General features: G+C 43.5%; 3 protein-coding genes across 3 annotated transcripts; all 3 read left to right on the forward strand.

Annotated features, from left to right (window-relative positions):
- Positions 1–212: 212 nt before the first annotated feature.
- Positions 213–808, forward strand: LOC6601444 (larval cuticle protein 65Ag1). Its single transcript, XM_002026410.2, has 2 exons — positions 213–406; positions 468–808. The coding sequence occupies exons 1-2, from the start codon at positions 291–293 to the stop codon at positions 664–666; spliced, it is 315 nt and encodes a 104-aa protein (XP_002026446.1). The 5' UTR covers positions 213–290; the 3' UTR covers positions 667–808.
- A 991-nt stretch (positions 809–1,799) lies between these two features.
- On the forward strand, positions 1,800–2,338 carry LOC6601443 (larval cuticle protein 65Ag1). Its single transcript, XM_002026409.2, has 2 exons — positions 1,800–1,951; positions 2,009–2,338. The coding sequence occupies exons 1-2, from the start codon at positions 1,836–1,838 to the stop codon at positions 2,199–2,201; spliced, it is 309 nt and encodes a 102-aa protein (XP_002026445.1). The 5' UTR covers positions 1,800–1,835; the 3' UTR covers positions 2,202–2,338.
- A 3,374-nt stretch (positions 2,339–5,712) lies between these two features.
- LOC6601442 (protein lethal(3)malignant blood neoplasm 1) lies at positions 5,713–10,659 on the forward strand. Its single transcript, XM_026992086.1, has 6 exons — positions 5,713–5,761; positions 5,823–5,931; positions 7,576–7,719; positions 7,782–7,985; positions 9,771–9,833; positions 9,904–10,659. The coding sequence occupies exons 1-6, from the start codon at positions 5,729–5,731 to the stop codon at positions 10,569–10,571; spliced, it is 1,221 nt and encodes a 406-aa protein (XP_026847887.1). The 5' UTR covers positions 5,713–5,728; the 3' UTR covers positions 10,572–10,659.
- Positions 10,660–12,708: the final 2,049 nt, after the last annotated feature.

Consider the following 12,708-nt stretch of genomic DNA (forward strand, 5'->3'; position numbering starts at 1 on the left):
CTTTTCAAGTTGACTTTTCAGCATAGCATATATTAAAACTTCGTATTAGGCTCTTAAACGACCAAACTCCAAGCAAAAATGAATACCCAAAACCAGACACATCACATTAACATTGACTTTGCCGATTATGTTTTGGACTCGGACATGTTTGACTAGTTCGACCGCCGCACTTTGAATAATCGCGAAGAGCTTGCGAACTATAAAAGGGTTCGAGCAGCCATCAGTTGGTACCATTCGTCGCAATCTGTTCGAGAACCGCAGACCAAAACCACCAACAACCAACAATCAACATGAAGTTCCTCATTGTCTTCGTTGCCCTCTTCGCCGTGGCCCTCGCCGCTCCATCCGGAGATGTGACCATCCTCCGCTCTGAGTCGGATGTTGGACCCGAAAACTTCAGCTATGCGTAAGTCCTTAATACAAATCAACATCAAGGATCAGCTCTAACTATGACTCAATTTGGATAGATTCGAGACCAGCGACGGAACTGCCGCCCAGGAATCGGGAGTCCTGAAGAACGCCGGCTCCGAGCAGGAGGCCATCGCAGTCCAGGGCTCCTACAAGTTCATTGGTGATGATGGCGTCACCTACGAGGTCACCTACATCGCTGATGAGAACGGTTTCCAGCCCTCGGGCGCTCATCTGCCCGTGGCCCCTGAGGCTTAAGTTGAGTTGCTTCCTTCGCAAGCAGCTTGAAAGCCATCGAGTCCCTTGTTACTTTCCCCAGACCGATTTCCCAAACCTTTTATTCAAAAGGAAAAGGATCTTAGTCAAAAGCCCTAGTTTGTTAAATATTAAAGAAAAATGAGTACATAAACAAATTTGTTTCGCAATTACACTTCCTCCAGAAACTATATAAAATAGTGTGGCACCACGGATGAAATATTACAGCTAGATAATGTCTATATGGGTTTGGCTTTTAAAGCTGATCTACTATATTGAAAGTTGAAATCTATACATATAACGAGGGGGAACGTTGTGATTCGCAGCTACGGTCGCGATACTCGAGACTTAGTCTGTATGGCTCCTCTCCACATTGCACAACGAAGAGTATTTCAGAGAGACACGGAAAATGAGTAAGCACGTGGACGGTTTTACGTAGCCACTGCAAATTTGTTTGTTTCTTCTGGCTATATTAATAATGCGATCTGATCTAGATATAGAATAAATATAATATAATAATATAGAATCTGTGGATGCCACAGATTTGCGTTCTTTATGGGGGCGGGGCAAAATTTTGAATTTTACAAGCGATCTTATAGATCTTATAGATCTCTGAGAACTTGGCGTCAAAAAAGGTGGAGGGACAGACGGACAGATAGACATGGCTGATACTTGATGCTGATCAAGAAGATACACTACTGGTCAATATAATAAGTACATATGTATCTTGCTAATTTTTTATGGAATAGCTCGAATTTTTTTGAATATATGAATGCCAATTGTTTATTTTTGGAAAGGTTACAGTCTTGTCAAATGTTTAAATAAAAAATTTAAGTGAGAAACAGTCTTTATTTAATTTCATGAATACATTTTGTATATACTATACGGGTTCGGAAACGCTTCCTTCTGGGCGTTACACACGTCCACTTTCCCACAAATTTAATATATCCAATTTTATATACAAAATATATATGTATACTCAAAATTAATATTTTCCGTGTATTCAGCTCTATTCGTAGATCAAATCTATTATATTTGGTACATGTTTGACTAGTTCCGCTGCTGCATATTAAATAATAGCGACATATTTGTCTCTATAAAAGAGTAGACCTAGCCATAGTTGAGTATCATTCGAGAACCGAAGACCAAACAGCAAACAACCAACAATCACCATGAAGTTCCTCATTGTCTTCGTTGCCCTCTTCGCCGTGGTTCTTGCCGCTCCTGCCGATGATGTGACTGTCCTCCGCCAGATTTCCGAAGTCGGACCCGAGAGCTTCAGCAATGTGTAAGTTATTCAAGTTCAGCATCAAGGATCGACTCTAATCTTTATCTATTTGGATAGCTACGAGACCAGTGATGGAACATCCGTCCAGTCCGAGGGACAGCTGAAGAACATTGGAGCCGAGAACGAAGGCATCGTCTCCAGAGGCTCGTACAAGTTTGTGGCCGATGATGGACAGACCTACACCGTCAACTGGGTCGCCGATGAGAACGGTTTCCAGCCCTCCGGCGCTCATCTGCCAGTTGCCAATTAAGTTAATCCACAGAAGTCAACTTTGATTCAGTCCCCTGTTAATATCCCCAAAAAATATCCCAAAAGCGATCTAGTCTTCTCGATCCAGTTCGAAAGGATGAAAGTCCAAGTCAATTGTTGAATATTAAAGAAAATAATGAGTACCTAACATATGATTATATTCAATTTCAATGTACAACAAGGTTGGTGGAGGGATCGACTCAAAACAGCTAAACATAAGGCACTCCTTCAGGCTCCCAACCCATTGCAGCCTCTTCCAAGCGGAAGTTATTGCAATATGGGAAGCTCTGAACCGCCTTCAAGCAGTTACCTTCGTGGCAAATCGAAATAACATCTAAAGCGACAGCCAAACTATTGATGCTGATTGATGCTGATCAAGAAGATATACTATACGGGGTCGGAAACGCTTCCTTCTGGGGGTTACGCACGTCCACTTTCCCGACAAATTTAATATACCATTTTGAGTATCTTGTTTGTAGCTCACATAAAAACACGAAAAGCCCCGCACCGATTGATCTGAAATTTCAGTCTCAGAAAAGCCGCGGCAAGGGCAGTTGCTCCACGTTTATACCCGGTACTCAGTCAGTATAAATATATGTAATCTTATCTTACGTAATCGCCGGAATTGGTATCAGAGCCGATGTATTGCGATGTCTGCCGCAATCTGTCTCTCTCTGTTTGATTTTTGCTATCGCTGGGGGCTCTCTCTTTGAATTTAGCTGGCACTTGTCATGAGAGATGCCCAAAGAATACAGAGAAAGAGAGGAGCCACGACCGCTAAATAAGCTCTAATGCTAATGAATTATGAGTGCTAATGAATTGTTTTATTCCAATTTTATAATATTCCATCTGTTTTCATTTTTTCTCTACTGTTTTTTATTCCTCTACAACTGTCTCTCTCTCGCACTTCTCACAATAACAGCTATCTCACTCCCTTCCGACAGAGGCACACACATCATGATTAAGAGTGAGAGAGAGATAGAAGGAAAGAGGGAGAATGAGTAGTCGCGTGGAAGGAGTAGTGTAGCCGCTCTAAATCGTTTTGTTCATTTTGGCTATAATAATGAACTGATCCAGATCCAATCTGCTAGATATGGCCATTCTTTTTGATTCCGCGTTTGGGCTTTTCTCGTCTTCAGAAATGTATGTGTACAGATATGAACAGCCACAGATTTTCGCCTTTTGTGGGCCTGCGTGGCCAAATTTTTAAACAAACTTGAATCAGTGTGAGTTGGTTTGGAAATTTGTTTCTCCACACGGACAGACTAAGCATCCGGGGTAATGCATCTAGAGGTGTATTGGGAGACGGATATGGTCGGAATTCGGTTTTGGCGAGAACGGGAGAAGATCAACTGAAGATTTTAAATATTGTATACCTACAAGTATTAGATCCTCATTTCTTATCAGTGCAGCCACAATATGCGCCACAGCGAAACGTGACTGGGTACAGTTAGTATACTATAAACACACATACATACATAAATCAAAATAGCAAATAGCGAACCTCAAGGACCCAAAAAGAAGATCGTTTTACGGAAAATTCGTAATATAAAAACCGTAAAAAAAATTTGTTTGCCTTAAAATAAAATATTATATATTATATCTCAATATTATATTACAAACTATGTAATATTTTATCAGGGCCTTTTTATGCGCTTCACAAAGGTCGCAGCTAAGCAAGCATTATTTCCCATTATTCATGAATTTTTGTGTGGCACTGAGTGTGTTTGAGTAATCAATCGCACTCTCTTTCTCCCTTTCTCTCTCCCACACCCACGCCCTCTCTTCCACACACATGCTCTCTCTCACACACACTCTCAAATGAGTTTTCTCTCTCTCTCTCTCTCTTTCTTTCTCTTCCCCACGTACTATCTCTTCACTCACTGACTTACTCTGTTTCCCTTCTTCAAAAAGCGTTGCCTACTTCCAGGCTGTGTCACTAATATGATGTGCCAATCGAATGACTTAGGAAACAAACTTTATTTTTTGTATGGCATACTTTTGGGCGTACGGCTAGCGACACTAATTGACTCGTGCCAGCTCGTGCCTTATGCAAATTATTTATTTATGCTCTCACTCTGAAAAGCAACAGTTATTGCAATTAATATGCAAATTTGTGCACACATCATCAGTCATTGCCAAACTTGATAGCAATATTTCAATTACAATTGGCTGCCAGCATCCGGCAGAGGACACGCTGGCCGCTGATTGCGATCGCGGGTCGATAATATGCACCCTGAAGTGCAAACACCTTCCTCATTGCATTCTGATTTGCTCATCCATCAGATTGCGTGGCTGCCCATTGATTGACTCCAACAGGTTAGCCGACAAGTGGCCGAGAGTCGTTTAATTAACAGCAAATAGTCAATCGATTTGATTGCTGTGCCTGGACCCACAATCTACAACCTACAATCGTTCCGTTTTGTAGGTGTCAAGCAATAAATATTTTATCAGCCATTTTATAAAATGGCACATGCAGAATGGGAAATTAGCCAAAAATGTCTCGAAAGAACCACATATCGGTCGATGATTGACGATACCTCAAAACCCAGAGGCGTAGTTCAAGTGCAGAGGGGAGAACAAGTGAAAAATCTGTTAATACAGAAACGCAGTAGCATTATCCATTTGTTCTGGGAATCGAAGAATCAGTCGAACAAACAGAGCACTAAATAAATATACATATGTATACATTTATGTATGTATGTATGTATATATGAATCTTAAGAAGCTCAACACCCTCTACTACGACTACGCGCATGATTAGATCAAACGGAACAGAATATTAGTGACTATTGAATGCCTTTCATTTGATGTTTACTCGTAAGAGTACATACATATAATGAGCCAAAACTCATCGCGAGAACTAAGGAAGTTGATATATAAATTTGTCTCTAACTAATTTGTAAACTATTTCATTGCCTTTGCTTGGGGTCCCGTCCCCGTTGATGCAAATAATATTCTTGAAATACATGACAAATGATTTAAATAAACGCATAAATAATCATGCAGTGTGCATGATATTATATACGAGTATAAGCACAGGCTTGGATGATGTTTTGAGAGGCTTGATGCGGTTGTTGCTGTTGCTGTTGCTGTTCTCGTCTTTGCTACCAGATTGGTATGGCAGACGCAGACGCAGACGCACACTTACATATACACATACAGAGCCAGCTGAGCGAGACAACAGGCAGGGGCAGTGGCAGACGAGCGTCTACGTCCGCTTCTAATGTTTTATAATGTTTAACTAATATTATCAACATTGTCAATTCGCTGCCGAACATCGTGGGGTGTGTTCCATTCTGTGACGCTTGCTCCGAAACGAAAAATCTCGTGAGAAACGCGTCGTTATCCGTTTGAAATTCAAATATTTATACTCATATATAATTGCCCAATTATTTATTTTTTTTTTTCGCTTGATCAAAAGAAGTCGATAATTGTATACTAAAGAGGCGTGAAAATAAAATAAGTTTGTGTCTAATTTAAATATAAATACAAATCGAAATCGACCATCAACCATCGACCATCGAAATGAATCTTAAATCAGTGACCATCGTTTGTGCTGTAAGTGAAAGTGATACGAGTTTTTTTTTTTTTTTAATTATTTAAACGCATCCATTTCAAGCTTCTGCTGGCGCTGTGTCTGAGCCATGTCCTGGCCGCCGTGACCACCGTGCGTCCTTACAAGTTTGGCTTCACCATCGACGAGCAGCAGCATCGGGCAGAGCAGAGAGGTGAGTGACAGACAGCTGGGCTAATGACGCTAATTAAACCATTAGCATATCTTGACTACTGTGCGTTCACTTATTGACACCAAAACCGAAATATGTAAATAGAGATGCGTCATCGTCGTCCCAGTGGTCGTTAGAGGCAGCTGGTGGCAGATGCAGGAATGCAGCCAGTCTCTGCAAGTGCAACAGCATTAGCCAAAAAAAGGCAATAACTTTTGACTTTTGTACCGAGTGGTTTGTGCAATGCCACACAATACACGTTTCGTTTGCTGCCTCAGCTGCTGCTGCAGGGGCGCTGCACCTAAGCGACAGGTCACCAGCAATTGAAATACTCGCGACAGTCAACAGTCAACAGTCATCGTCACCGTCAGCACTGGACGGTCTCGTCCCGGGGACGGTCAGCAATTAGCGGATTTCTGGCAGAAGACCATTCCATTGTCTATATGGCATGGTCGTTATGATTTTTATTTCTATGCTGAATCGGTAATAAAGTTTTCAGAAAAACGAAAACAAAACTTGAACCATTTGCATAACATGTAGCCGTGTCACAGAAGCGTTGCCTTATTTATGGTTTTTCTTTCTTTAGTTAATGCTAATTCACAAAATAAAAAAACGACCGAATTTCAATATTTATAAGTATAATTCTGGCATATAAAATGCCAGAGTTGAGTCCACAATTCGAATTTCGTTCAAATTTCATCGATTATCGACTTGGATAACTTGTTGTGAATGTTTGCTTGTGTGGGAGATGTGTTTGTTAGAAGTTGTTCCATAACAAACCTCTTTTATCAAACATCAAAAATGATATCATTTATTTTCTATTACACCGTTTTTCGAGCATACTTTAAGGCGTGAGCCCCTCTGAATAAATCTGAATATTAAGTTAAATTCGATATCAGTATGCAGATGACACTTATTTTTATTGTTGAAATAAAAACTTTGTTCATTTATATTGATTTGAATTTAATAGTTTCCATTATTCGGCTAAATTCAATGAGCAATTCGAACGGCAATCTATTAGAACAAAAGAATAATTTTTTTTCCATCTAACTGAAATCGATCGTGACAAATGCGAAAGTGACACGATGCCATATCCGAAATATAAAACAAACAAGCGAAAGCCAATTGATTAAAGCCGTTCAAACGTGTTAGCAAGTACGGGTTAAAGCCAGAACCAGAGCCAAAGCCAAAGCCAAAGCCAAAGCCAAATCCGAAACCAGTTTAAGCCCCAAAGGCCACAGAGGCCAAAAACTCGGAATCGTAAACCAATCGAGTGGGTGGCTAGCCAGGATGCATGATTTTCAGTCACACCTCTTTTGGAGAAGATGTACTACATATGTATGTATGTAGTATAATCGAGCCACGCTAAAAATCTTGAAGAATGCTGCTCAGCATAAGATCTATTCATGCGTAGGCAGGGTCCGAAGGGTTAGGGGAGACGAGTCGCCGGATTTAAAACCAGCTCACAAATTATGAGCGTCATTATCGATACAGTTTATTAGATCTTAATCTTTATGGGCCTGTCGGGGCAGGTTGGTTATGAGAAGAATTCAAAGACACGGATCGCCGCCAAATTCGCTTTCATATTCGAATCGAACATAAAAGAATGTATATGAATCTCAGCTAATCTCGTTTCCCGATTCGCAGATGAACGAGGCATTGTCATGGGCGAGTTTGGGTTCATCACCGCCGATGGTATTTATCATGTGACGGTCTATGCCACCGACGAAGAGGGCAAGTTTCACATCTTGTCGATGAAGAGTTATCCCTATGCAGGACCCATCGCACCCAGTGAGTATCCACATTTGACCTAAACGGATATCTGCCGCCTACATTGCCACATCTCTTTCCAGAGACCGTAGCTGCCACCGCCACCAGCACACCAAGAGCCCCGCAGCCGTCAGCTTTGCCCAAGTACAACTTCAACACGGAGGCCTGCTCGGGGTGCTTCCTGAAGAAGTCGCCAGCGTCGGGCAGTCCCAAAACTGAGATTCGCACGCTCTCACAGCCGCTGGCACCGTCTTCGTCCGCCTTTCCGCTGGCTTCCGGACCCGAAGGTAAGCTAACGCCCAGTCGGCTGCAAACGGGCTCGCAGGACTATGGACTCAATGTCCAGCTGCCCTTCCGACAGTCCATTGCCCAAACCATTGAGGTGGCATCGCGACAGGGTCAGAGCCACACTCACAGTCCAGCACCAACACAGCACAACACGAACACAAACACAAACACGAATAGCAACACCAATTCCTACACTAACACATACACCAGCACCTATGCACCCACAACGAATCCAGGGCCACTCAAAAAGCGGATAGAAGTTGGTCTCGACTTGGCCATGACCACATACACCACATCCAAGGCCGCCGTCACGGGTCACGTGATCAGTCAGATGCAGAATTCGAAAACTCCCAGCAGCAACACAAAAGTAGACTACGATGTGGGCATCTTCAGAACGGGTGAAAAGGTTTCATCGTCACCATCGAATGCCTTCAACTATGCCACGACAGCAGCGGCAACCTTTGCCCCGTTGAACATCAAACTGGATGCGGATGTTGTGAGGCAGGCGAGTGCATTCGTTGCCGGCATTAAGGCTCCCCTGTCCTTGGCTGATCAGACAATTGTCCCGCCAGCCCCAATACCCGCAAATCAGGTGAAAATCTTTGCCGCTGCTCCAACCAGCGAGAAGAGTTCCCCATTCACTTCCGCTGTTAGCCACTCGAATGTGCCGCTGGCCAGTAATGTTGTGCACCAGACGCATCCGGCCGCGTTCCCCAGCCCTGCTGCGGCTCATCCTGCTGGTGGACAGAGATTCGGGTTGGGAGCACAACCCTCAGCACTATTCGCACATTCCGCACCGACACAGACCACACAACAACAACTGCACACAGGAACAACATACACACTGGGCCCACACCAGAGATATCCCTTAAGTAAGCCAAAGCAATGGGAATTACTATTACGACAGTCTGAACCCCCACGATCCTGGGAAAGTGGGTCCTGCACCGATCTGGCCCCATATATCTGAGATATAGCCTTTCGAAGATGTGGATGTGCAAATCATTCGAATATTTGTTTTTTCTGTGCGCTATATCTCAGCTATACGGCAGCCGATCTGGGCGCGGCACGCCTCTCCGTGATCGAGAGAGTCCTGCCAATCGACTGCCATCGGAAAAAAAGACATCCATTTTCTCACGATTTTCGCAAAAAATCATGATGGTTACATCATTAAATTTTCAGAAAATCGGCCTCATATTAGAAGTCGAGATTTTGGTGCCGAACGACAGTCTGGATCCCCACGATCCTGGGAAAGTGGGTCCTGCTCCGATCTGGCGCCATATATCTGAGATATAGCCTTCCGCCGAATGGTTGGATGTGCAAATCATTCGAATATTTGTTTTTTCTGCACGCTATATCTCAGCCATACGGCAGCCGATCGGAGCGTGGCATGGCTCTGCGTGATCGGGAGAGTCCTGCCGACCGATTGGCACCAGAAAAAAGGACATCCTTTTCATCACGATTTTCGCAAAAAATCATGATGGTTACATCATTAAATTTGCAAAAAACCGGCCTCATATTAGAAGTCGAGATTTTGGTGCCGAACGACAGTCTGGATCCCCACCATCCTGGGAAAGTGGGTCTGCACCGATTTGGCGCCGTATATCTGATGATTTCTGATGTATGTGTAGAGTAGAGTGAGGGGGAAATTTTGTTCAAAGACCTCATTGCACAGTGGCGCTAAAGTAACGTTTATTTTATTGCGATTATTTTTGGAACCAAGCAACTACGTTACATGCATTTTACATGGAGGTTTGTATCCTTACTAAAAATTTCCCATTTATCAGATATACCAACGCAGACCGGACTTTCTGGAGCAGGCGCTGTTCGACCAACCGGAAATGCTTTCCGTAAGTCCATGAGGGTGAAAGGAGACAAAATCCTTTAAAGACAATGTATATTTTCTCTTAAAATCCGTAGCAACGAAGATTGGTGGAAACCCTGCCGTTGAAGGCGGAAGCTCTGCTGGAAGCCTTCCTCAAGGAAATGCAGGTAATAGAGGCGTATCTGGTTCACGACTGGGTGGCGCATCAGGTGCCGCATTCCCTCAGGGAAATGCAGGAAATGGAGGTGTATCTGGTACACCACAGAGTGCAGCATCAGGTGGAAGCTTCCCGAGTGGATCTCCGTCATTTGGAGGAGTATCTGGAGGCGCTGTGACGACTGCAAGTCGCCCAGCTGGATCAGCAGCTGGCGGTGCAGTAACAGGTGGAAGCTTACCAGGAGGATCCTTTCCACATGGGGGTTCTTCAAGTGGTAGTGGGGCTGCAGGAGCAGTATACCGTGGAAGCGGACCAGGTGGAAGCGGTTCTGCTGCCAGTGCATCGGGTGAAGTGGGAGATCTGTACAAATTCAAGTACATTCTGGACTACAACGGGCACGAGGAAAAGGGCAGTCGGAATGGCGACAAAGAGGGAAATTACTTTGCCATCGGCGAGGATGCCGTGCGACGGACCGTCGAGTACATAGCGAACGAGTTTGGCTTCCAGCCGCACATCAGTTGGCAGAAACTGGATGACAAGAACGTGCTGCCAGAGGGCAACAGCCTGAAGCACTACGAGTTCAAGTGGTTCAAGGAAGCGCAGTGAACTTCCCAGTGATACCAGCAATTAGTCCGATTTCGAGTGTAGATTCTTGTCCCACTTGCTGTAAATAACAATTTGATCATTTGTCGAATATACACAGAGATTAACAAATAAGAACGGATACCGTTTTGAATTGGGTTTTATTTTGGTTGAAAGTTTTTGCCTTAAGTTAACTAAATTCTTAGAGGGTTTCGGTGTGTGGGCGTTGCTGATGTTTTTTAATTCTTGAGGGGATTACATTCAGAATTTAAAAATTGTATACATCTAGATCGATGGCGTTAAGATCGCCTTGTGGTATTTCTTGTATGGATTTGCTGCATTTGCATTGGCATTTGCATTTGAATTTAGTAATTCACACACATTGAAATGGTTACACACATACATATTTCATATTTGTAGGTAATGTTATAGTTAAACGTGGACTTAGGGTTTAAAAAGATTTATTTTTTTACACACAAATATACTATATACTTATATATACTGTATGTATATGCGTATAGTATGTGTAGATTTTCGATTAATAGTATGTTATTTATTTAAATATTCGGTTCGTATATTATTTGGTATTCAAAAAAAATTATGTAAGAGTTTAACTGTACAATCAACTATCACAGTCAACCATCTCGAAAGGATAAGCGATAAGGAAAAACCTAAGGATGTCTCTTATACGACACTTCGTATGCCCCCCAAAGCAGGGGTGTGGGCACCGAAACTGAATGCATGAACCATTTGAAACACACATAGAAACTACTTTTTATTGCTAAACATTATTACACTTAGTATGTAGATTTTGCATAAAAAAAAAAAAAAAATGTTTTGCATATGGCAAATATTTATGTATATATATATTTATTTACATATCGTAAATTGAAGCGAATATGTGGGAAACTTCTATAACTAGACATTCACTGTGGGTTTGTGGGCCTGTGGGCTTGTTTTGGTGCTACATTCTACGAGTAGTTCTGAATCTGCTCTGGTTTCTGGATCGTAGTCCTCTAATCGTATTTCTATTTACACTTCTTCACAGAGAAAATGCTAACAACAATTGAGAACAATATAGAATTATTCAAGTGGAAACTTGAGGATTCTATTGTAGGAGATAGAGTTTTCCAATAACTTTTTTGCTTGGCTTTCTTTTTCGTTTGGTTGTTTATTCTGTTACACTAAAAACACTAAAAACACTGAGAAGTTTGGGTTTTGTTTTACGCTTTGCAGACTGCAGGTTTTGTTTGATAACTACGGGTTACGTTACTCCTAATTCTTATCGTGTCTCCATCGTACGTACGTATACGAGGATTGGTATTGGAGCAGCAACTACGAAAAAAAAACATCTATTCTAATCACTCACTCTCATGCACTCACACACCACACCACACTCTTCGAATTTTTTGTCTCATTCGCGCACACATAAAATACTCTGTTTGGGGTCTTATTTTTGGGGGTTGGTTTTGCTGGTTGGTTCCATTCGCTAAAGTTCTAAGAATAAAATCCGCTCAAATATTCGAGTTTCTTGCGTTTCGTTTGGATTCATTTTCTGGTGGTTCTGGTTACAAGTTCTGGTTGCATTTACAGTAAAAATGTGGCCTGCTCGCCGCTCTTCATGTCCAGATAATCGTAGAGGGCCCGCTCGTTGGCGCCATAATTCCCAGGATGGGCAGGATGTCCGTGATGAGCCGGATGACCGGGATACGGCGGCATGTTGTCCAGACTGACGGCAGTGCCTGCGGCGGGAGTGGCCGCCGGCGGCGATGGTCCTGCGCCCATCGTCAGCCCGAACTTCTCCAGGTGACATCATTTGAGCAGCGTCGGCAGGCTGCTGTTCATCAGGCGGTTGCCCACGACCAGGGAATTGAGCGTCGAGCTGCCGCCACCCACCCCGACGCCCACGCCCACACCCATGCCGGCCACGCTGAGACCCCCGATGGCCCCGAACCCGGCACTGGTATGGGCCGGGGCCGCCGTCAAGGTGGCCGTGGCTATATTCAGATTATTGCTTACACTGGTCGCACCCCCGGCTCCACCGCTGCTGGAGACATGCGAGGAGCCATTGAGGTTGCTGTTGCTGCCGGCGCTGCCGAAGCCACTCATCAAACTGCTCACGCCACCGCCCCCGTTGCCACTGCTGGTGCTGCTGGATGTG

The sequence above is a fragment of the Drosophila persimilis genome, unplaced genomic scaffold (genome assembly GCF_003286085.1).
Source record: "Drosophila persimilis strain 14011-0111.01,24,50 unplaced genomic scaffold, DperRS2 tig00000700-arrow-arrow-pilon, whole genome shotgun sequence".
In the NCBI taxonomy this organism is placed as follows: Eukaryota; Metazoa; Arthropoda; class Insecta; order Diptera; family Drosophilidae; genus Drosophila; species Drosophila persimilis.

Excerpts from the sequence above, each read along its gene's own strand:
- LOC6601444 (XM_002026410.2), top strand. The coding sequence starts at position 291 with ATGAAGTTCCTCATTGTCTTCGTTGCCCTCTTCGCCGTGGCCCTCGCC. Across the intron at positions 407-467 it reads CCCGAAAACTTCAGCTATGC|ATTCGAGACCAGCGACGGAA; the intron begins GTAAGTCCTTAA and ends CAATTTGGATAG.
- LOC6601443 (XM_002026409.2), top strand. The coding sequence starts at position 1,836 with ATGAAGTTCCTCATTGTCTTCGTTGCCCTCTTCGCCGTGGTTCTTGCC. Across the intron at positions 1,952-2,008 it reads CCCGAGAGCTTCAGCAATGT|CTACGAGACCAGTGATGGAA; the intron begins GTAAGTTATTCA and ends CTATTTGGATAG.
- LOC6601442 (XM_026992086.1), top strand. The coding sequence starts at position 5,729 with ATGAATCTTAAATCAGTGACCATCGTTTGTGCT. Across the intron at positions 5,932-7,575 it reads GCATCGGGCAGAGCAGAGAG|ATGAACGAGGCATTGTCATG; the intron begins GTGAGTGACAGA and ends CCCGATTCGCAG. Across the intron at positions 7,986-9,770 it reads GCTGGCTTCCGGACCCGAAG|ATATACCAACGCAGACCGGA; the intron begins GTAAGCTAACGC and ends CCCATTTATCAG.